Consider the following 24,035-nt stretch of genomic DNA (forward strand, 5'->3'; position numbering starts at 1 on the left):
ATGTATATCCACATCAAATTTCTACACGTATTATATATACTGACTGTGATTTAATACTTAAATACAAAGTGCAACATATACATTATGGACATTAATCGTCATCATTGACCACAATAACCAGCTAAGCTACAGTTCTGGAGGAGGACGAATAAATAAACATAAATAAATGAAAAGCACAAGGAATGTAAAACAATCTGATTAAGACATGCTTTCATAATAAACCCAGGGCATGGATTTCTGAAATACTGAATACAATCTTAAACAACGTAAGTTCTGTAAACAACCAACAGAAGTAACGACACCCACGTGACGGGTCGACGCAAAGTGTAAACAAAACCTCTTATTCTAGTGTCTGACAAACATTCAGAAAATGAGAGCAAGGTCATGTCCACGGGACACAGAGGCAGTCAGTGCAATCGGAGAACCTGACGGGAAAAAAGAAAAAAAAACATCCACTTTCCTGTCAAAGCAAAAACCCACCAGTTGTCCAAAACAGTAAATACAACTCACGCACAGTCAAACCCCAGGCATTTCCGCATTGTACATCAGAGCAGTTCAGTAAAAGAAATAACGCTTTATCGGGATAATAATCCATTAACATAATAAAACACTATTTCGGTATAGTTTCGTATATTTCCTGACACTCTTTAAAATATTCTTGCAAAACCTCAGAGATGAGCGACTATGTGGTAAAAAAAAAAAAAAAAGGAAAATGAACTCAAACACACATGGCAGCTGCTTCCCTTTGATGACTACGATTCTCTTCAATACCTGAGAATATTCTCTGCAATGAGAAATGAGGTAACGCTGCAGTCAGAATGCACAACAGGGATTTTGCCAAAAGTCAATCGGAGGTGATGGAAATTTTGGGACCCATTAAAATGTTTTTTTTTTTTTTGTTCTGTGCTGAAAACCCAGAAAACAAGCTGCGAGATCACTAATGGGCACCTCCTACAGAGGAGCAATGAAACATAACAGATCTACATTTTGCAGCGCCGGCACCATTTATGGCTGATTCCGCAGCAATTATAACTCCAGACGTATGACAGCTACAGTACATAATGAACTGCCGTGTTTAATGATTTTCGCTTTGGTGGCTCCTACGGATCTTTGCATTTTTATCTTGGCGGATTATATTTTTCTAGCTCGACCGGCGGCGAGGGGAAACAAGCCTGAAACGTACGGCGCAATGATTATTTCTTGGTTTCATATGAACAAATCCTTTTCCAATATTTCTTGGAAATAAGATGCGTTGCCCCTTCGCCTTTCCGCTTCCATATCGTCACATATGGTAAACCTTAAATAAACGTCATTATAGCTGGAAGACAAAAGCATGCAATACATTTAAAGATTTTGCAAATTCAACTCAAATATATAGTTACACTGTGTTGGCAGTTCAGTGGATTTAGGAGTAATGTCGTAAGCACACTTTTCAAGTAAATGCAAACATTTTGAGAGGAACGTGGGATGGCTGATTGAGGTTAGATGGCTTGGGTAGTCATTCATACTCTCATCCCATATGAAATAATGTCAACACGCCCCAGAGAAGGATCCTCTCTTTGAGAGTAACTTACTGAAGGTAGTTTTGTAATTTTACTTTTTTAGAGTTGTGACCCCATAGTCGTTGCTGGTGGGAGAGAAAAGATGGTAAAAGGCGCTTCTTTAGTTTGCTGTTGCACTTTTGAGGTTCGCTATGTCTTCTTCGTTCATCATCCTGAGCGCTGGGATGACGGTGGGGATGTAAATGGAGGCGGGAGAGTTGGCAATGAGGCACCATGACTGTGATTCTGCTCTCTGGAACCCACAATGAACCCACAATCTCTTTTCATGCTGGAGTTTTGCAGTGCACCTGTTTGGTGGGGCGTTTGTGTGCAATAGGAAAAACTGTGAAGGACAGACAGTGCCCTCTTGAAAAATAAGAGGTGTGATCATTAATACGATTCGTTAGGTCAGAGATTAAAATTCCTGCTGTTCCACTTTGGAAATGCTTCACGCGTGTGAGTGGGTTGTCCCAAAAGCCTATTTCCATCGAGTGTAAAATCCTACATTTCTTAATGAGAGGAACATTCATTAAAGAGTCTTTAAGAAACAAATCTGGATATTCAACACCAGATAAAATAAAAAAAGCTCTCGATAGAAGAACTTCCACCGTGTATCATTGATGGTAGGAGTGTGGGCGTGCAGGTGAGCCCGGTCCGGAGCAGGGCCGGTGGATAGGGGAGGAGCTGGGGGACATGTGAGGGCTCAGCTCGCCCGTCTGCAGACGCCACAGCAGCTCCTCGTTGGTGCGACTCAGGCGCTTCTTCTCATTGCTCTCCTTCTCCACGTGCACTTGCAGGTTCGCATTTTCCTCGGAGAGTTGCCTGAGGAAGGCATTCAGGCACATTTGTCTAAATTTGTTCTACTCTATGCTAAGGTACGACAAATAAATAATTCACAAACTGCCCTTCAGAATTTATATTAGCATCGCAGATTCGCAAAGTGTAAATATTTCAAATGTTACACTGAGCAGCATTTGTAAGCCTAAATGTCTCTTACCATGGGTCAGTTCATTACCTCAATTCAAACTGGACCTCGATTCATGTTTTAAATGAGTTTAAATCTGCAGCAGCATGCATTTGAACTGACCTGGACACAGCGAGGTTCTTGTCTATTCGTTCCTTCAGGTCTTCGTTCTGCTGCTGCAGCACCTGTAGTCTCTCCTCCAGGTACACGTTCTTTTCAGCCTGCTCAAAAACAAAGACGAAATGGTGCTCAACATTAAATTCTTCTAGTGACGGCTGACAGTCTGGAACCAGTGACGCTAGGAAATATGCGAAATATGCGAAATATTCTTTAGAAAGAAAAACATTGGTGTGACAGAGATGGCTGCAGCGAGACTGCCTTTGACAGTTCCTTCTCTGAGACTGAAATCCTTTATATAAACTGTCACATGAGCTGTGTCTAACAATTGGGACATTTTACTCTGAAAGTCCAGTTAGATTTGATGGCGTAGCTACGGCGACAGCTCAGTTGGAGCGTGTTTCCACTTTAGTATTTCCGGCTGCTTTTGTATCTCCACAATTCTTGAACTGATTGTTTTGGAGCAGTAAAGATGGAACACATGGAGCAAAGGTTAACTGCGGAGGTTCAGAGGTATTTGTATGACTCGTCTTTGGCGAAAGTTTCAGTCGCCATTGTTGAAAGTGAAGCAGGGAGTGGAAACAAGACTGGTTAAAAAAGACACAGCACCGACTAGTGTTTGAGTGGTGTTGTTACAGTGTTGAGACAGACTGATAAGCGCACAAGTATAAGTGGTTCACACCAGCGTATGCTATGGTGGGTAGGTTACAGCATGTCCTTCAGTAAAAAAAACAAGACTGAAAGTATGTCTGCATATTCTTCCTGCTTCACTTTCAACAGGCAGATGCAGCTTTCGAGTCATTCAAATGTGCAGATGTTCTTTTAGAGCTGAATTTCCTGTTAACTAAAGCAGAAACCTGAAGCCTACTATTTTCTCCAGCTCTGAAATCTTCAGCTCCTGCTGATGAATCTGTTGATTTTTCATCTCCAGAACTTCTTTTAGACTCTTCAGGTCCTCCTCGATGTGTCTATATGGTGCCAGAGCATCCTGGGGGGAGAAAAAAAGCAAAGAATGCCACAATTAATCCTTAAAACTATGTTTTCTGGACGTTTCCTCCTGTAGCAGCAGTGAGTGTGTTGTTCTGTATCATGTAGCCGTTACCACGATCTGCTCATCTGTGCTCCTGCGAAGGGCCTCTTCAAATCGCTTGGCTCGATCTCTGAGGCTTCGATTCTGAAACGTCAGCGTGTCCACCTGATCCTGGTGACCCAAGGAAATATTATTTTGACAACATCTGCCAATAGTAACACAACTTGTAGCACTATGTATCACAAGATCGGTTTTTGAAGAGAGCTGCTAACCTGCAGTGACAGTCTGATCTTTTGAAACTCTTCTTCCAGAGACTTCCTCTGCTGTTCGTGGGCCATCTTCAAATCTGACACAAGAAATGACAGCGTATAGTATATTATGCTTCACCATCATGTTATCATCTGTTAACTGTCAGAGGAGTGAGTCATTATGGGCTGGAAACAGGATTGAAATGCAGTGCTTACTCTTCACAGTCCTGGCATGCTCGTCCTGCAGAGTGGCCAGAGTATCGTTGTGAGCTGTCTCCATCTCCATCAAGGTTGACTCATGGTTCTCAGTCATCTCCTCGAGCTGTGGCCAAAATATGAAGGGTGATTTAGTGCAGGACCTTTGTATTAGAATGCATTCGACTTCACTAGTGTACCTAATGAACTGGCAAGTGAGTGTAGTTTTGTAGTAATTTTCAAATCCCACGAGAATAATAAAAAAAGAACATGTGAACAGACAGTTTCAGCTTATCTCCAGTCTCCATCAGGACACACACCTGCTCCTCCTGCTTGAACCGTAGCTCCTCCAGCTCGGCCCGTTGTTGAGCCTGCAGGCCCTCGGTCTCGTCCCTGTGCTGGGCCGTCAGACGCTCCTCCAGCGCTCCCAGCTCCTTCTGCTGCCGAGCCCGCAATCCCTGCAGCTCAGCCTCGAAGTGACGCTCCAGTTCCTCCTTCTCCTGCTGCAGTTGCTCCCAGTGTGCAACACTAAAAGCTGGAACACAGCGTAGGGATGGAGCTCATTTCACCAGATTCAAATTCAAATTCAGGTTGTGTAATAATTCAAAACAAAAGAAAATTTATTTTTAAAAAAAGATTTCTTTATATTAGTATTTTAATCTCCTAAACAACATGTTTATTTTGTGAATGAAATGGCGTTTACTCTTTCATCTAGGGATAATTTCAGACTTCCATCAGCAGTGTCAATGTGGTCATTTGAGCCACACCTCTCATCAGCTGTGGGTGAATCACAGCTTTCTCTCCTCCCACATATCTGTCGTGCCATATCCTACTTACCCACTTCATCCCTGATTCTGGAGAGCTCCAGGGACAGTTCCCTCTCCTTTACAATGGCGCTCTCGCTCTGAAATGAAAAGAGATGCACGAACACATTTCAGTGCCAGTGCACAACGGTAGGAACAGCTTCAAGGGTGTAGTTTCATTGTCATCAGTGCTAGATGCTAAAAGACGAGGCAATCACTGTCAGGAGATCCAGGGTTTGAATGCTGCTCAGCTATTTGTGCGGTGTCCTCCACTTTCCCTTTCATGAACTGCAGAGGTCAGATGAATTAAATAAGATGGTGAGGCACAATCTTAAAAGGCCATCCATCCATCCATCATCCATCCATCCATCTGTCTGTCCGTCCATCCATCCGTCCGTCTGTCCATCCATCCATCCATCCATCCATCCATCCATCCATCCATCCATCCATCCATCCATCCATCATCCACCCATCCATCCATCCATCCATCTCATCCATATAGCATATAGCTTGTAGCATTCAGCATATATTATGTAGTATGCAGCATGTAGCATATAGCATGTAGCATGCAGTGGTATTCTTTTGACATTGAGTAATGTTGACCAGGATGTCTACAGTGCTGTCAGTTAATTACCATTCAGATGTTGCATTTGTATTTTATTCTAATCAGTTTTATTTTTCCAACTTGATAAACAGCTCTGGAGTAAAAGTGGAAATGTTTGTCTCTGATTTAATTTATGCAGATATTGTAGTTAATATGAACATAAAAAGTGAGGGTGGGAGTAAAGAATGATTTAAGCCCTTAATGCATCAGATCTTCACATCATATCACTGATTAGTCGCATCTTTTTACCAAACATTACGTTGCACCACATGTGGAGCAAAGTACCAAAATGCTATTGCTGTCCTTTGTCCTAGTTGCTTTACCGGCCTGGTGCTCATCACTGGTCACTCTGGACATAGAAAGATGTAACAATTTTTAAAATCTGCTATAGATCAGTTGTTGAAATGCTTTAAGGAAGCCTGTAAGGGCCAATTTTAGCATATTTAGCACATAAACTCAGGCCCTATCCACTGGGGAACCCTCATAGTGTGACACCCTCAAAACACACCCTTTTCCCAGAGGAGGACACACCACATAATTATTGATCCACATGAAGCATAATGACAACAGCCATCGCTGACTGAAGCTAAAGCAGAGCTCACGATGAGGTGGTTTTTGAGAAGAAGAGAAACAGAGAGAGGCGGAGAGGAGCAGGTGAAAAATGCATGAGATAGTAAACAGTGCGTCTCAGCAGTCATGATGTCACCCTTTAAGAGGTCCTACGGAGAACATACGATCACATACAGTTTTCATGTCGGGTCCCACCCATCAGATGAACGACCCTCAAATCAGATCTCCGGGGAGCTATGAGACATGTATTCTAATTTTCCCATAAGGCCCTCTCCAAGGCAACCTAATCCTAGGTCTGAAACTAATGACTGTTCACACGAGCAATTACTTAAAAGGCCCACAAGCCAACAATATTCCTTCTACTGGAGTTTAAAACAGGGAAATCCTCACATCTGAGAAGCTGAATCAAGCTAATGTTTGGCTGATGCAGCAAAATGATTAATCTGTCATTTATATCACTTCAAAATCAACACTGCTTTATATACTGGGGTGCTCATTCTGAAGGAGACTATAAAAAGCTACTGTTACACACAAAAAGATGGAGCCATGTCTCTAATTTTGCAAAGAAAACTGAACATACCATAAAAAATTGATTCATTCCATCAGGAAAGCAAGAGAATAATAATATGCATCCAACATGAAAGTTCTGCTACACAGTGAAAGGTGCGCTACCGTGTAGAATTAAACAGCAGACACACATTAGTGCGTTAAATATACAACCTCCCTACAAACTCTCAGAGCATTAAAAGGTGGAACAAGCAGACAAGCCTGCTTTGACTCAGCATAATCATGCACAGCTTTCCACAAGCCACCAGCTCTGTCTCTAGGTAACATAATCATCATATAGAAAGACACTCTCGCACCTCCCAACCCAAAAAAAAAAAAAAACCCACACACATGCGCACAACCACAAACACATAAAGGAATCCTCGATGCTCAAACGAGCTCGCTGCCTGAGGAAAGCTTTACCGGCTTTACCGTATGGTCCAGACACCACACAGGGAGGAAATGGTGCCTACAGCAGCAGTGGCCCATACTAGGCTAGCAGATAGCAGCATCCCTTAGCCGGTCGGGGAGGCAGCAGTTTCAGACGCAAGTGCCAGAAAGAGACAGAAAAAGAGACAGAGGGGGGAGGGTGTCCGGCAGAGGATGGAGAGGAGGGGAGGAGAGACGGGAGGACCGGAGCCTCACCTCGTTTCCTGGTTTGCGACCATCACTTATCCCTGCTGGAACAAAGACTGCCAGCCTCAGCCCGGCTCTGCCTGCCTGCCTGCCTGCCCTCCCCGTAGACCCCCACCAACACGCCTCATATTACATTCGCACGCATGGCAGAGAGCAACGCACACACACACACATACACAGATACACGAATACACACGTACGTATGTGAGGTCTTTTGCATCTTCGAGGAAAAAAACAGAAAGAGGGAAGCAGGACAAGGCGGGGGAGGGAGGTGATCAATAAGTGGCCAATTATTTGCTCCGTTACCAAGCTAGAGGAAAAACAGACAAACACGCTCAGTGAAATTCATTTATTTCTAATGGATTTAACTACATGAAGCTGGGATCTGAGCTTTGGATGTGAACTTTCTTGCAAAAAAAATCTTATAGAGTATTACAGAGCTTTAATGCTGGTGAAGCTCATGCAAAAGAATACGAGATCTTACTAGATGTAAACATAAAAATTAGCATAAGATGCTGGATTGCAAGAGTTTCACTAAAAGATCTCAACCACAGCTATTAGAGCACATAACCACATAAATACAATATCTAACAATATTACCTGACATGCTGCATGTAACCATTAAACATATGAGGAAATCTAAATGGGAGGCGTATCTTTCCATTGTACCTATTTGCAGTTGCATTTCCCATACATGCACCTCCACCCATCCTCCCGTAGATTGCCTTCTGCCCATGCTCGACAATGAGTCTCAATAAAAGTGCAGGCAGACATGTGCAGGAAGCCTTAACCTCATTAATCATCTCCCACCGTGGAGCAGAACTCCTGGGTGGGGCCGGGAAAGAGATGAAATGCAAGCAGAGCAGCAGGGGAAGGGCAAGAAACGAGTGCTACAGGTCTGAGAGGCAGCACACGCTCGACCAGTGTCGGGAAATACATAAAAAGTGTGTTCGATTTTGACACCTGTAGCAGCGATTATCGTGCACTGCAAAGATTATACGCATCCATCCAACTGCAACTAATAGCAAATGTACTTAGATCCAACACAGATATCCATGCAGCAGCTGCAGGACAGAACCAACACACTGACTCCGACCAAGTGACACTACTTGATGCAGCTCAGTCAGACGCACGCCCCCTAAGTTCGTCAGTTATGTGAATAAATAAATACACCTCCCTAAAAATCCTCCTTCACATTCAAAGCGTCACAACAGGTTTTAAAGCGAGCGACTGGCTCTCGTGAACAAAGGCCGACAACAGAAAGACAACAAAGGCCTCGTGCTACAGGTGGCACTCGCGCAAACGCTTTGTAGTGGCATTCGGGAGCTCACTGCAGCTCTTTTGCATTTTTTAATAGCAGTTCTGTGAAATAGTGAGACAGATGAAAAATGAATGTGCAACAAGACTGAGCATGATGCAAGCTCTTTAAATTTGGCCAGGGATGTAATTTCCAATACATGAGTCCAAAACTCAACAGCCAGGGTTCTCACCAACACCGAGACCTGGCAGCATGTCACCCCGACCCTTATCCACCTCCGCTGGCCCCCCTTAAAATTAATATTTTCAATAGTTTTTACAGTGGCGTCGTTAGGCCTGTTTAAGCCCCCTAAATAGTTTGGTGTTGTTTTATTAAAAAAAAAAAAAAATTATAAAATAATGCCGACAAATTCAATATAAAGTGGACAGCATATCAGTTTAAATAAATAATCATATAACCTGTCATCAAGGACTTAAATGTGCTAAGCCTCCCCTGTCCTTAAAGCCTAGTGATGCCCCTGTTTTTTCAGTATTTTAACTGTGTTTAGGCAGAACGCATCTGAACCCTTCATAGTTACATGAAAGTGGAGGAAATATTAGGGCCTTCAAGCCTCACTGATGTCAAAGAGCTCTGCTAAAGCCTACCTTGAGACAGAAGTGCTGGGTGGTGATGCTGAAAACATCCATGCACAGGGTGGCCTTCTTTAACTGGGCCTGCAGGCTCTCCAGCTGCAGGGCCTGCTGCTCGCAGCGCTGCCGCAGCTGCTGGATCAGAGCTCGGTCCAGCTCCTGCGCCCTTTCGGCCCGGAGTGAACCGTGAATGGTCGTTGTCCGCCCGCGAACTGCAGGTACAGAAAACAGAATAAGAATAGTGTACACGACGCCAAAATCCTCATATTAAGTGTCAATCAGTCAAATGCCGGTATTAATCTATAGTAGTTAAATATGTAGTTTAATAGTTGTGCAATATAAAATTAGTAACTGATGATAAGTGCATTGTTAAAACCACAAGTTGAGGAAAATACAAGCGTTTACTGACCCAAGCTACTGAAGTCAAATGATTTCCTCTTATTCTGTTGTATATAATTTTATAATGAATGAGTTTTTATACTGCTGCAAAAACAAAAACGGCAATTTTCCTTTAATGTACTCCCGGTTATGCGCACACACACACATACGCACACACACCAATTAACTGCTGATTGCTTGGAACCTCAGTCGTTTATCTACTCCCACGGTGACAAATGGTCCTTCCAATTTACTGTTACTCAAGTCTGCTCAGCACTCAGACCAGCCGGCAGCAAATTTCCACCCTCAACTCTAAACACTCATGCTTTCCCACTGTGAGCGCATTTTGTGTGCGGCATGGGAATTTTTTGTCACTTGGGCTCGGACTCTGTACGCAGCTGGCGTTCCGCTCGCCTGGTCCCCGAGAAAAGCACAAATTGCTGACTTGTAATGTCGTAATCTGAGCCAGCGTGACTGCTGCTGAAGGAGCCGAGCTAGCTGTAGGGCGACCGAGGCTTGTTGCCATGACGACGTCGGGCTGCCGGGGGTAATGTCTGAGATTGAAGTGTGGGGAAAGACAGACGGAGGGAAGCCGCTGCAGGATTTAAAGCTACAGCACCGTGATGTCTTTGACTCACCGGGGGATTGTGGCTTGGGTGGAACCACTGCACATCTTTTAGGGGAGGACTTTGGTGACAGTGCAGACTCTGTGTCTTTCTGCAACTCTTTCCTAGAGGCTGTATAGAGAATATGTTTCTTATGAGTCATATTGCATAATGAAATAAACATTTTGATTTAAACATCAAATGCACTGCCTTTAAGAGAGCAGTTTTAGTCTTTCTACTCAAGTTTGATTCTACACATCCACAGATTAAACAATAACATATTATAAGTATATAAAACCTGCCTGCAGCATTTAATGGCATTCACCGAAATTAACGAGGAGGAAACGTCTGATTTGGTTTATATGCATTGTACAAAGGTTCAGACAGAGATTTCCTAAAGAAATGTTAGAAAGGAAAAAATCTTTGTGCAGAACACAACCGAAAACAGAGTGAACTTCACTGCTGTGCGGTGGCCACTAGCTGGAGTCGCTGCTCCACTTGTTCACGCAGACTCATTGGGAGGATGCTGAGCTCATAGCTCACAGACACATGCACAGTGTGGCCGGTGGATGGTGTCAACACTCCACATCCACACATTCACAAAGACGCCAGCACAGACAACAACGTGCATCGGCTTCCAACAACGAACGGAGAGAGAGTGCCGTACTGTATTACCGCTGTGATGCAATGATCAGCATCAGTTCAGATGTATTACATTACATTTCATTCAACATTGCTTTTTTTCTGTTAGAAAACACCTTACAAAGACAAATGCTGGGGTATATAAGGTACTGGGAGCAAACATGCAGCTGAATAATAAAATAATTTTAGCAAAGACGCTAATTATACTTTACTTTTGCCTCATTGAAGCTTTTAAATTTAAAATTAAATACACTCTAACACATAGAATTATCACCTGCAAACTACTCTGCCTTTAAGGTTTCTCACATAACTTCAGTAAAAGAGATGGAAGGTATGATACTGTGAATAACAGTAGTGTTAGAGAGGGGGGAATCTCTACTAAGTCGTACATGAATTGGGGGTTGGGGCTCAAAAGTCAAATCTCGAAGGGTCAGACAGACACCAGACAGAGTGAACATGGAGATCAACACAACAACACGAACAGCCTGAACCCTGGGCACTAGTTTCCTTTGGCTGTGTGGTGCGGGTCCGTACCGAGTGGGGAGGAGTGCTGCGGAGGCAAGCTGCGGCGCTGCAGGCTCGGGGCGTTGGGAGGGTGAGGCCGACTCTGGGCATACGAGGCTTCCCTGGGTGGGGGCGCTGTGGCTTTATGTGGAGGAGTGTCATCGCTGCCACTGCTGGGATCTACAGAGAGGGAAGACGTACGTACTCAGTTATCAGGTCAGGATTTACAGATGTTGGACCTTTTTATTTTTTTGAAATGGTAATTTTTCCATTTAACAAAGAGCACAAGAAATGAAATGTTGCACATGTTTTTTGCAGACAGTATATTACCAAACGTATCACAAACGCTCACCTGCCTTTACACACATATGAAGTGACATCCCATTCTTAATCCATAGGGTTTAATAGGACGTCCACCCACATTTTGCAGCTACAACAGCTTCAACTCTTCTGGAAAGGCTTTTCACGAGGTTAAGGTGTAGTGGTTTAGTGGGTTTACGGGAACTTTTGACCATTATTCCAGAGGCGCATTTGTGATGTCAGACTAATGCGCTCTACCTCAAGTTCTTCCACATCAAACTCACTCATCCATGTGTGTGGTCATGTTGGAACAGGATCCTCAAACTGTTCCCACTAAGTTGGGTGCAGTCTACATAACTAGATGCTTGATTTTATACCTCTGCAGCCATGGAAGTGATGGAAACACCTGAATTCAGTTATCAGGGTTCCTAAACATTTGAAATTTCACAATTCCATACCTTTTCCAGACCCTAATTTCCAGACTTATAAATAATAATAATAACAATAAAAAAAGTATGGCATTTCAGTAAATGTACATTCACAATTTTATGTTTTAGAAAATTGAACAATGGTAACATTAATATGTTTCCATACTTTCCATACTTGTGTGGGAACCCTGAGTTATTTGGATTGGCTGAGCAAATACTTTTTACTGGGAAATAACTGGCACTGCAAACTCAATGGACTATTTCATTTTTATTATTATAGTATTCTAGTTTCTTATTATAAGTAATTTCATTTCATCAGACTTTAATGATCCACAGGGATGAGTTTGTTTTGCACACTTAGTGCATTTGTACACTGAATGCACCATTAGGACACAAACCTATTACTGTTCATGTGATTTTACACTAAAACGTGAAGTGAACACCTTATTTTTTATTTTTTTTTTTTATTTTTTTCGAGCCAGTCATCTGCAGGCTACTATTTTCCTCAGAGAGTTTTTCTGAGATGCAGAAATTCATTAAGACGAGCAAAAAATCAGACTGTTGTAAACATCCCAATTATTCACAGCAGCTCGTTACGCCTCTAGCTTTTGCGGACATGAAAGGCTTTGATTCGCTGACAGGCTCGAGGATGCAGCAAAGAATCGTGCAACTGAAAACAAACACATTCTCCAAATAACCAAGAAGAGAGGCTCGTGGTCGTTATTATTATGATTCAGAGCATTTCTCTAAGATAAAAATTTGCCGTCTCTTTAACAGAGGATTCCATCACTGCTCAGACGTGCCAGCATTTGTTACTGTCAACGATCAAAAACCACACGGTTCCAATTACTCATAAAATATTCAGCTGCTCAATCAATGGCCCGTGCTGACACGTGCTGCACTTACAGGTAATATAACACTTTCAAACAGGAAAGAAGGAGTTCTGTGCCCATTGTGCTCAAAATTCTCATTCTAAAGATGCTGGATGATGTTTCAAGGATCACAGATGAATCTGTTGCAGTACAATATAGAATAGTTTTACTACACTGGAGCTGTCCTAGATTACTACAGACAGTATAACAGATTAAAAAGAGAATGTTATATTATATTCTCTCATGGCATAGCGCTCAGGGCTTGCGTGAAACCTCCAGTGGGATCACAGTGACTCTTCTGAATTCACCTGGGAGAGCCGGCAGATTCTTTATTCCGTTATTATTTTATTTCTAAAGGGCCTTACTGAAAGGGAGCCAAGAAGCGCACTGGCTGATGGAGACGGCTGGAGGCTGACTCACGCTGCTAAATGCTCGGTTCTAGTGTGCACGTACAGTACAAATCCATCGCCTGCTGTAAGCGCGCTCTGATCACCAGCAGGAAGCAAAGGCCTCCGCTCTGCTGGCGACTAATTCACAAGTAGATTAAACGTATTAAAAACATTTTGTTTAGCATCAGGATTCCCTATTATAAAGCATCTACTAAGTGCACATTTACTATACTGTTTTCCACCCCAATAATAATAAAGATTTAAATTTCTCATTGAAGGTTTCTAGCTCGTGTATAGGAGGAATATTTATCCAATAATAATTAGATTAGATTAGTTTCTTTTCTTTTTGTTGGATCAGTTTGGTATCAGCCTGGTATCATTTTATTTGTGGGTAAAAAGTGATACAGAACAGACGTGTTCGTGGTTAGGAATGTTTACCTGTAATGAAAATAAAACATACAGCAGGGTATAACGAGGTAAAACTGAAACAGTAGCAGTGTGACACCTCCCTTATTTTTTATTAGATCTCATTTAAAGAAAAAAAAAAAATCTAAATTTCCCTTTCCATTGCTGGAGGGGACATAATTTGCAGACTTATTAGAAAATCGCATCTGGTGGTCTCATTTCCTGCAGCAAGTCTCTCTTGGGATTTGAAGGCGCAGCATGGCAGTATAAATGGGAATTGAATGTGCATAGCAACTAGTAGATATAGACTGCACCTCTTTTTTTAGTTTATGATCCTTATAAAATTACACATTACACACATAAAATGTGACAGATAGAAAAATGGAAAACATTGTTTTATATGCCAGATAAAAATCCTACACCTAAGGAGAAATTTACAAACTAGAAAAACAAACTGTGACACCAGAAGAAAAACCTAAATGCATTTGACAATTTCAGCAGCAATACACATGCAGCTATCGCTCTAAACACGACCGAACTCATGCATCGTGTTCTCCAAGTAGCACACGGCCCAACATGGGACACATGAGGATACAATCTTCTCTTGAGCTAACTGGACAATTCAATATGTCACTGTATTGCCTGATGTTCATTATGGCATCTAACCTGTGAAAGGACAGCCCGACTCCCAGGCAAAACATTTTACCAGAGTGCATCCCCGGTGAATGTGGCTGCATTTGAGGCATATGGTGACTGCTAATAGAGAGGCGCTGCCTGAGCCAACAGCCTGAAGGGACATGCTGCCATGCGCGCTGCCAGTCATGTATATGAACCATTCCAAAGAGTTTTACTGTCTGGTAGACATCCCTCTAGTCACTGTAGCGAAATTAGAATTACATTATTTATTTATTTATTTATTTTGCTGCAATTGGCTTAAAACTTTGAGAACAGCTTCACAAGGAAGCTAACAAAGGGAACAATGTTATGAACAAAGTAGTGACTGCAGGTTATCGTCTTCAACTGGTGAAGAGAAAAGAAAGAGAGACTAGCTTGAGGAGATCCATGATCATATCGCATCTTCACGTTGCATAACTAATCATTTTTAGCTTTCTAGATCATAAATAGGGAAGAAAAGTTGCAGTTATCGCAGGTAAGGCTGAATGAGACTACAGTGGCTCTGTGGTTAGCGCTGATGCCTTCCAGGGAGAAGGTTCGGGTTCAACTCAGGCCTTTCTGGGTGGAGTTCGCATGTTGTCCCTGTGTCTGCGTGGGTTTTTCTCCGGGTACTCTGGTTTCCTCCCACCCTCCAAAGACATGCGCATTAGGTTGACTGTGAGTGCGAATGGTGGTTTGTCTCTGTGTTAGCCCTGCGATGGACTGATGACCTATACTCTGCCCAATGACAGGTGGGATAGTCTCAGGAGAACTGCATTAACCTATAATTATATTTGTCAATCATCATAGACGCCACAAAGACACTTGGAATTCATCAAACAAATCTATGCTAAAATTAAGTGTCTAGATATGTCTGATGTGATATCTTGAATTAGTTTAATCAGATTGTGAGTTTGTTAAGTTTGTTTTTATATTGCAGATGACGTCTGTAGTTCTCTATAGTTTCAGAGCTGAACCCGTCTGAGCATTTTCCACACAATGGTGAGTTTGAGTCAGCACTATGAATAGAGTATTCTGCAGTCACCCTGGGCTGGAAAACAACAGCATGTAAGCTGTGTGTATTTACTAAAAGCTTTTTCTGTTAAAAAAAAAAACAAAAAGAGTCTTCATTTACAAATTCCCTCCTGACAGATTTCTCTATTACATCCAGAGATAATTATATTGCCAGCTCACTTTTACTGCTTCATTTAAATGAAGGCTGCCGGATGATGTGGTGCTGGACTGAACACTGGGATCTGATCCAGATGAAACTCTGCAGTATGCAGACACAGGACGAGAGGCAGAGGGAGGGGAGCGACTTTGAGAATTCCTCATCAAAGGTTTTGTGGTGCAGCAGTGCTCGCTTGTGATAAATAAGTGAAAAATGAAAAGGAGCAAGCAGCTGTTACTATAGTAACTAGTGACTGAGGGAGTGACCACACCCACAGCCGAATTAAGAAGGAGATACAGATGATAAAACATGAATGTGGAATGTACCAATGTCTGAGATATTATGGCTGGATCTCTTTGAGCTGGTCACATTTAAGCTCAAGTAGTAAGAGAAAAAAAAAATCCTGACTCACAGAAAGTGTGAATCAGAGCACGAGACTCACGCTGAGAGGGTCGGCAGTGGTCGCTTTCATTAGACTGGTTGCTGGAAACGGACGAGACACTGGAGCTCCGGACGAAGCCAAAGGCAGCCAGACGAGAAGCCGGGAGGGCGGAGAAGCCTGGAGGACGGAGGCCGGACTGGCCTGATTTAGGTAGGAGGCTTTTAGAGATGCCTTCTGAACCAGACCTCTTTTGCTCCCCTAGAAGTCGAAAAAATAATCATTTAGCAACACTAGGAGAATCTCCACCTTATGAATAAAGAAAGTGAAAAAAATCGTTGAGGTATGAGAAGATGCAGATATAGGGTGAGACTAAATTTCTTCGCAGCGGAAAGAAAAACTTTTATTCTTAGATTAATTGGAAGGGAATACGCAGGAGATTTTAATTACACTATCATTAAACCACTGATCTCTGACTGATGAGCATAAAACAAGTTCACTTCACCTCCACTAATCTTGATGCTGGATGATGATTTATAATGTGAGCAGCTAGAAATATGCTGTGCCAGTTTGGTAGGGTATGGAACGCACATTACTATCAAATGCTTTGCACTTCAAAGAGCTCAGGTGCCAAAAGCCAGGACTCATCCATAAGTTTGCAGAATAAATAACTTCTCAGGAGCTCGATGAGTGGATGACGGGATGTGCGCAGAATAGTAAAGTAGAGAGATGAGAAAACACCTTTTTCATCCATCTCTTATTTTTATGAATCCTGATAATAAATAGATTCAGACTGCTCTAGGCCACAGGAGACTGTCCCTGAAGTGGCTTATGCCTGTGGAACTCCATCCCACCTGCTGGATCTTGGTGGCTTGACGTGGACACTCTGGCTGTTTGAGCAGTCTGGACTGGTGTTGACCTCTGACCTGCCTGCTGAACTCTTGCCTTGGATGCAGGCTGCCTGGTGACCGCCCCCAAGCCCAGCTGAGGTCTCAGTGTTCTGGGTGAGCGGTAGACACTTCCTCCATCTTGGGAAACATTCTGGTGAAGGACATTATCAAAATGCATCTGGAATACTGTGACAAGATTTGCAAGGTGATATAGTAGAGTTGACTCTTTCATGTCTAACTTCATTGGGTGTTGCCATTTCATGTTCACCAATTTCTCCCTAATGCTATGTCATGTGAAAGCATCTAATCAATTTTCCACTTCTCACCTCTTGGAGATATTTCTCAGACATCTCCTCATGAAAGCTGCCTGACTTTCCACCCAGTCTTTGGGATGTGGAGCCGCTCGGAGGTTTCACCCCGGTCGCAGTGACGCCTGGAGGATAGTGACCCGCCTTCTGCATCTCCTGTCGATATTTGTCAAATAGCAGGTTGGAGGAACAGAGCACTGGCGTGGATTTAGGCTGAGCAGCAACTTTTGGATCTTTGTGAGCTGGTGGGCTGCAGTAAGAAGATAGTCTCTGTGGGTGCGTGGAGGATTCATGCGGGCCATCAGAGATTTGCGGTTTTGCCAAAGTATTCTTCCGAACGTACGTGATGATTTTCGGTCGGACGTTTTTAGGCTTCTGGGGAGGGGGGGATCTCTTGGGTTCGGGCTCTTTGTGTTGCGAGATGACAGGTTTGGGGATGCCACTGGTCAGACTTGTCTTTCCTGGCGGCTTGACACTTTGGCTCATACCTCTATGAGGGGAGTCACTGCGCTCCAAGCTCAGAGCCCTGGTGCCCTGGACCTTGGCTGGAGAACCTGGAGGTCGTCTCTTCGGGGAGCAGGAGGTAGTTTTTGGGGACCCAGGAGTTGCTGGTCGACTAGGGCTCCCCCATGGTTTCCTCCTCTCCAGACTTGAAGAGCCGGAAGGGACCATATTCTCAAAGGAGCCCGGCTTCTTTAAGCTGTTATCAAAAGAGAGCTGCTTCTTGAAAGTATTCTCAAACGAAGGTTGCTTTTTAAAACTCCTGTCAAAAGAGTTTTGTTTATTCAGTGCATTATCAAAGGAGCCTTGTTTCTTTATGGCTTTGGGTTCAGCTGATGACTGAGTCCCTTTTGTACCAGTTTTGGGTGACCTGAAGCTCAAGTCAGGGGTTTCATCAGCTTGTGTGCTTTTATCCATTTTAGCATTACTTTCTTTGTGAGATTTTGCTGCAGATGATGAAGCTTTGTGCTCAGGGCTCCTCCCTCGATCATCGCTGTCTCCCTCCGCTTTATCTCTCCGGTTATTGTTCTTCCTGTGCTCGTCACTGACATCCTTGCATAAAAACCCATTGTTCACTTGTGCCTGTGGTCCAACGTCGTCTGAGGGAACCGTTGAATTCAAGTTCACATCCACGTCTTTCTGATGCATTGTGCTTTTTGTGGTGAAGTGGGAAGAATGATCAGCTCTTTGAGAAGCCTTGTTTCTCTCAGACATGGTGGCGCAAGTCTGGGAAGTCAGGTCTTCAGAGATGGTTGAGTGAGGACCCGAGGCAAAGTGCCAGGAGTCCGTCATTTGCGTCCTGCTAGCAGTGTCCATAGCAGTGGCCATGCTTGACATGGACGACAGACAGGACACAAAGACGTCAGTTTCAGAGCTTAACTCAGTCCTAGACACGTGAGAGGCAGTGGATTCCGGCTCAGTGGCACCATGTGGAACTGACTTCCCCTCGTCTTTGTTCTTATTATCTATTGCTTGTTCTTCAGAGGGCTGTTCTTGGAGCCCCTTCCGCTCTGCAAGCCCAACAAAGTCCTCTCCGTCCTCAACCAGGTAAGCCTCCAGTTCCTGACACTCCAACATCTCAAACTCAGCCAGCTCGGGGTCGTCACACTGAGAATCCGTTCCCCAGATGATGACTTTGTCCTGCTCGGCCGTTTCAGGCTTCTGTCCCGACAGAGAGCCCGTATCCCCGGTTCTCTCGGTATCCTCCGCCCGAATATCATTGGCATTGGCATCACCGTCAGCCAGCACGCCACCCTGCTGGTTGTTATTCCTCAACTCCCCCTCACCGAAGGGCTCTCCTCGCTCACACATGATGGAAAAAAGCTCTGAGTTAATGGCACCCTCAAGAGCACTTTAAAAAAAATCAATCATCCATGGCATCAATTACGAAAAAAAGTCTCTCTATCAAAGAGTCTTAGTGGCACAGTAGGGGCTCATTTTAACATGTTTTTCCAGCGTGTCGTAATTTGGAAGATGGGACTTCATGACATCTGGGGTTCTCTTATCCTGTATAAAAACAGAAGAGAACAAAAAATATCAACAAAATGAAAGATGACACATTTATATGAAATCCAGTGAGATGAAGCAAACATTGCTGTCTTTCTTCAGAATGTTCTTGTTTGTTTCCACACATGGAAGACTGTGCCTCAATTTTCAGAAGACAATGTGCAATTGATTTATCGTGAAATTTATACATGGGAAATTCCTAATATGATGTGTATCTAGTGCAGTTGCAGATGTTATCCAAAAACATATGACTGCAAACGAAAGCTGAAACTAGGACAAAGTTTGCTCATGCTCTAGTCATTTATTCCCCTCTCTGAAAACCAATTATACAAAAAAATAATACAGCAAAGGTAGCCTTTTAAGAATCATTTATCAAGAGAAAAGACTGGAAACAGGAGACCATTAAACTCCAAGAATGAAAAGAAATTCCACTTACACTGCATTTTTCCCCACTAGTTTAACACAATCAGAGGAATGACCAAATATCTTGTTGCAACGATAAGAGGAAAAACGAATATGCAAAAATGGCCGAGCAGTTTATTTTATAGCCAACAAAATGAATTCTGCTCTTGCATGGAAGCAATTTGCTTCTGTTGTGTATATACACTGATCAGGCATAAAATTATGACCACCTTCCTAATATTGTCTAGGTCTCCCTTGTGCCTCCAAAACAAGCCGGGTTGAGGGGGAGGGGCCTCTGTGGATCATCCCCCAGATATTTGATCAGTTTGGGATCCGGTGAATTTGGAGGACAGGTCAACATCTTGTGCTGTTCTTCCTGTTGTTTTTTTTAGAGTTGTTCCTAAACTGTTTTTGTATGTGTCATTTCTAATGGAACATTGAATTGTCATAAGACGTGAAAAGGAGCATCTTGCTCGTTGTCCATTCAGAGGAGATGTGTAATCGCGGCATAATGACGGCGTGCTGAGCTCTGGAGGGAACAGGTGGCTGTTGGGTCTGTCCACTCCTAAATTAGACACGCACGGGTTCATATTCGCAGTGTTTACATATATAATTACCTATATGACAGGTCACCTTTGGACTCCTGAGAGCTAATGGAGCTTTTTTGGAGTTCTCCCATTGTGTGTTCATTTAAAAGGCTCTCTGATGTGCCAGGAAACTCTACAAAACAGAATCCAATATCAGACTCAAATAAAGAGCTCTTTGCACAACAGGAGTCATTAGATAATATATTCCAGCAGCCTGTGGATCTGACTTGCTCTGCTGTTTGGTGAGTTAACTTCTGTAGAATTTCAAAGGCCTTGAAACTGTCAAATTAAATTTTAGAGCTGTGCAAAGTACCACAGTAGTACCGCAGTCTTACTGGTTATTTTACATTAAAAGGACTGCTATCCTGTATATGTACTACTTGCTATAATGACTCTGGCAGCAGGTGCCAGAAATGCATGTAGAACATAAAGTCCCTATAAGCTCAGAGAGCCAATAAGTAGGAAACCAGCAGTGATGCTTCTCTGCCTCTTCCCTCAATTTCTTCAGCTAAAAGCATATAATATAAAGTCTGCAATAAGGTCTGCAATTGACCTATTTCCTGAGTGGAGCCTTGTACAGGACAGAGAGACTTGACAGACCCTCTGATCTCAGGCAGGAACCCTCTCTCACAAAAGCACCTGCACGTTAAGTTCCCACCTCACCAGCTCTTTTCTTCTATTTACAGCAGGATGTCAGTTTCATTTAGTGCGCTTTATAAAACTCAACCGTTAAAAGGAAAACTGTGTCACTGCTCTTCATTATCATTTTCCGCAAATTTGCTCCGATTTCAATCACAAAAAGAAGCAAATAAAACCATCTCCAAACAGCTCTTGGGCCGATAGCACGGCAGAACTGATGGATTCTCCGTTAAAACCGTCAGCCAATTAGCATGAAAACTAACTGACTGCTGCTCCACCTTGTGCATTTGTTCCCCATTTACGTTCTAATAAATTCACTTGCACTGCAGGAAATTGCATCTCATTTCCCTTTTAAGAAAACAAAACTGTGCTGTTGAGTGATAATGGAGTTTGAAGCATGTTTAGAACAAGGAGGGGAGACTCTACAAGCTATAAAAATAAAAAATATTTACAGGGATTTCTCCTTTTCTTTTAAGCTCTTTTGCACATATGCAAGATGTGCAGATACGATCTAAAGACAGAGGTGTGTGTTTGCAGCCCAGGCCCACACACTACACTAAATGCTGTCTCAGCACCTGCTCTGCAGAACAGCGACCAATGCATCAGATTCTTTTACACCTGCATGTCCTCTGCCAGGCTTCACGCAGTACGCTAACACTTGAATTGTAACCACGCAGAGCCACAAGCTCACTGTAAGTAACAAAACAACCACGAAGCTCCAGCAAAGACTCCCACACGTGTAGCGCAACATGAGATGGTTTCTCATGAAAGAAGCAGAAACCTGGTAACAACATAGTTTCTGCTGCTGCAGCCATAATTGCCTTGCCAGCCCTTCAATTGATTTCAAATCCATTCAGTGCAGACCACTGCACTGACAGAACAGCACAGCGTCGTTCACCAGCACGGCGGTGACATGACTGATTCACTTGAAGATTTCATCTAGATATTAATACCGCTTGTTTGACAGCCAAGCTTTATGAATGGAAACACTCAATTCTTTACTGGAAAGAAACACGAGGGATATTTGTAACAAAATCAATATCAGTCGGAACTCCAAAAAAACAACAACGGTGATTGCTTTAGATAAGTGAAAATGAGGATCCTTACTTACGCCATGTCTCAGTGGATGAAATAAAAAGAAAAGAAAGACTTTTTAGCCTTTTTCATTCAGTCAAACCTCATCTGCCCCATGAATCTCTTGAGACGTGAGCGTCACGGCGCTGCTCGTGTCACTGAATGAGAAGAACAAGAAAAACTGCAGTGCAAGTTCAATAAACGACTGCAGCGTTAGTCTTCACTCGCGCCCACACTTCATGTCCCGGGCTGCTCCACGCTGAGGCCGACAGTGTCGCTTGCATTGATCTGAATTGAATATTCCCTGGTTGTTCTCCTGCAGCTACAACGCCCACGCCTTGACACCATAACGGCACAAGGAGGAAATTTATGTTCGTCCCAACAACATGCTTCCCTGAGCGTGCTCCCCCATCCCCCACTCTGCCACCTGCCTCCTCATATGCAGCGAGACCTTCTGTGGTGCTCCTGACGAAACCTCCGTGGACTAGAGCTCGCGTGAGTGCGAGCTCAAACAGTTGCCTTTTTTAGTTGTTGTTGTTGTCGTTTTTGCGGTGAAGAAGAAGCTCTCTGCTTTTGCTGTCACACATCTGAAGCGGAGCTCAGATCGAGGCCTTTGGTCGTCCACCAAGCTTGACGTGAAGGTTAATGTGAAATTCTCATGAAATATTGAAGATGGATGAAAATGGAGGCTCCAGGCGACCACACATTTAATGCATCAGTGACCCTGACTTCTTTGTGTACCCAGTCAAAGATCAGATATTCTTCTGTTGTTGAGCTAGTAGCAAAAGCGTCTGTGGGACCTACATGGAGGTAAAACACAGTATGGAATTTGAGGGCAAACATCATGTGCCTCTTAGGTAAATTCCCAAAAATGTGCAAGCTCTAATACTCCACACTGATATTTGTGGCCTTGGTGGCTGCTGGTGATGCTGCTCACTGGTGCTCTTACATCTTACATAATGTGACCAAACTCAGGCCTTTTGGGTAACTGTGGTGACTCAAGCTATCTGTCAGTCCACTATTGCTAATGTCCATTCATTCAACACATGCCGCCTGGTTCCTCTCTTCAGGGTGGCTAAATATACTGCGAAGTGCATGACAAAAAAAAAGAGGAAGAACACGTGCTGCTGCTTTTAGACCACACACAAACATAACATGTAAATTGCAGCACACAATCTATGTCATGGACGCTCACACTCTCTGAGGTGAGGCCACCCACAGCGCAGTGAGGTTACCTTTGAATCTCATCGGCCGTGCGCAACAGCTACACGAGAAACGCCTCCCCTGCAAACATTTAACAGATGACCTAAAATACAACACAAGGTTATTTAAAACACCACAAACAACAGGCTCGTCTCCTGCAGACTCCCTCCGGCTGATGCGCCAGTGTCAACAGATCCAATTAACACCGCCGCAGATCCGACAAGGAGATGGAGAAAAGAGAGAAACCAGGCCATGTTTAAAATGAAGAAAGAACAAAAAAAAATCTTACCGGTTAGATTCCGGTATTTCGCCGGAGAAGAGTTACACCGAGAAGGGAAGAAGAGGAGGATGGATAGAGACATCCAGCCTGAGCGGAGATGGAGAGGACACAGTCTGCAGCATCGCAGGAAAACAGGGAGGAGAGGAGAGGAGAGGTGAGAGGAGAGGAGACGACGCCGATGCGAGCACAGGACGCCCCCTCCAGGCGAAACCCTGAAACTTAAATACATCGAGCGGAGCAATGTAAAGAAACCCACTCACAGATGTCACACAGGAAAAGGTGAAAATGAAAATAAAGTCCAAAAAAAAAGTATTTTGCGCAGAATGATACAAAAATAAGATTGCATGAAAACAGGGAAAGAAATTAAGAGGAGAACACATGTAACAACAGAGGGATGAGTGTAATTAAAATCTGTGTGCACCTCTCAGGCATAACATTATGACCACCTTCCTAATATTCTGTGGGTCTCCCCTGTGGCTCTAACCCATCAGAGAGTGTCCTGTGGTGTCTGGCAACAGTGAGTTGTTAATGGGGCCTTTGGGTCCTACATGGGATGAGGGGAGGGCCCTCTGTGGATCATCCCACAGGTAGTTGATCAGTTTGGGATCTCGAGAATTTATAGGCCAGGTCAACACCTTGTGCTGTTCTTCACGTGTTTTTGAGTTGTTCCTAAACTTTTTGTGTGTGTGTGTGCGTGTGCATGTGTTTGAGGATGGCTGCTGCCATCAAGGAGTGTCATTGCTATGGGGTGGGGGTGCCTGGTCTGGTCTAGGTAGG

At 43.5% G+C, this 24,035-nt stretch overlaps 1 protein-coding gene across 3 annotated transcripts; it reads right to left on the minus strand.

Annotated features, from left to right (window-relative positions):
* Positions 1-30: 30 nt before the first annotated feature.
* On the minus strand, positions 31-23,451 carry mtus2b (microtubule associated tumor suppressor candidate 2b). 3 transcript variants are annotated; one of them, XM_047595058.1, is made up of 15 exons: positions 23,268-23,451; positions 17,085-19,073; positions 16,723-16,909; positions 15,932-16,129; positions 11,301-11,450; positions 10,158-10,256; positions 9,157-9,353; positions 4,933-4,999; positions 4,416-4,630; positions 4,117-4,222; positions 3,925-3,998; positions 3,725-3,823; positions 3,491-3,610; positions 2,629-2,726; positions 31-2,363 (listed from the first exon to the last, which is right to left on the minus strand). In XM_047595058.1, exons 2-15 carry the CDS (start codon positions 18,876-18,878, stop codon positions 2,156-2,158), a joined length of 3,612 nt encoding a protein of 1,203 aa, XP_047451014.1. In that variant the 5' UTR covers positions 18,879-19,073; positions 23,268-23,451; the 3' UTR covers positions 31-2,155. The 3 variants fall into 3 exon arrangements, with proteins under 3 accessions (XP_047451014.1, XP_047451011.1, XP_047451013.1); XM_047595055.1 differs by having other exon boundaries at positions 2,629-2,729; XM_047595057.1 differs by lacking the exon at positions 23,268-23,451 and adding an exon at positions 23,011-23,154 and having other exon boundaries at positions 2,629-2,729.
* Positions 23,452-24,035: the final 584 nt, after the last annotated feature.

The sequence above is a fragment of the Mugil cephalus genome, chromosome 9, assembly GCF_022458985.1.
Source record: "Mugil cephalus isolate CIBA_MC_2020 chromosome 9, CIBA_Mcephalus_1.1, whole genome shotgun sequence".
Classification (NCBI taxonomy): domain Eukaryota; kingdom Metazoa; phylum Chordata; class Actinopteri; order Mugiliformes; family Mugilidae; genus Mugil; species Mugil cephalus.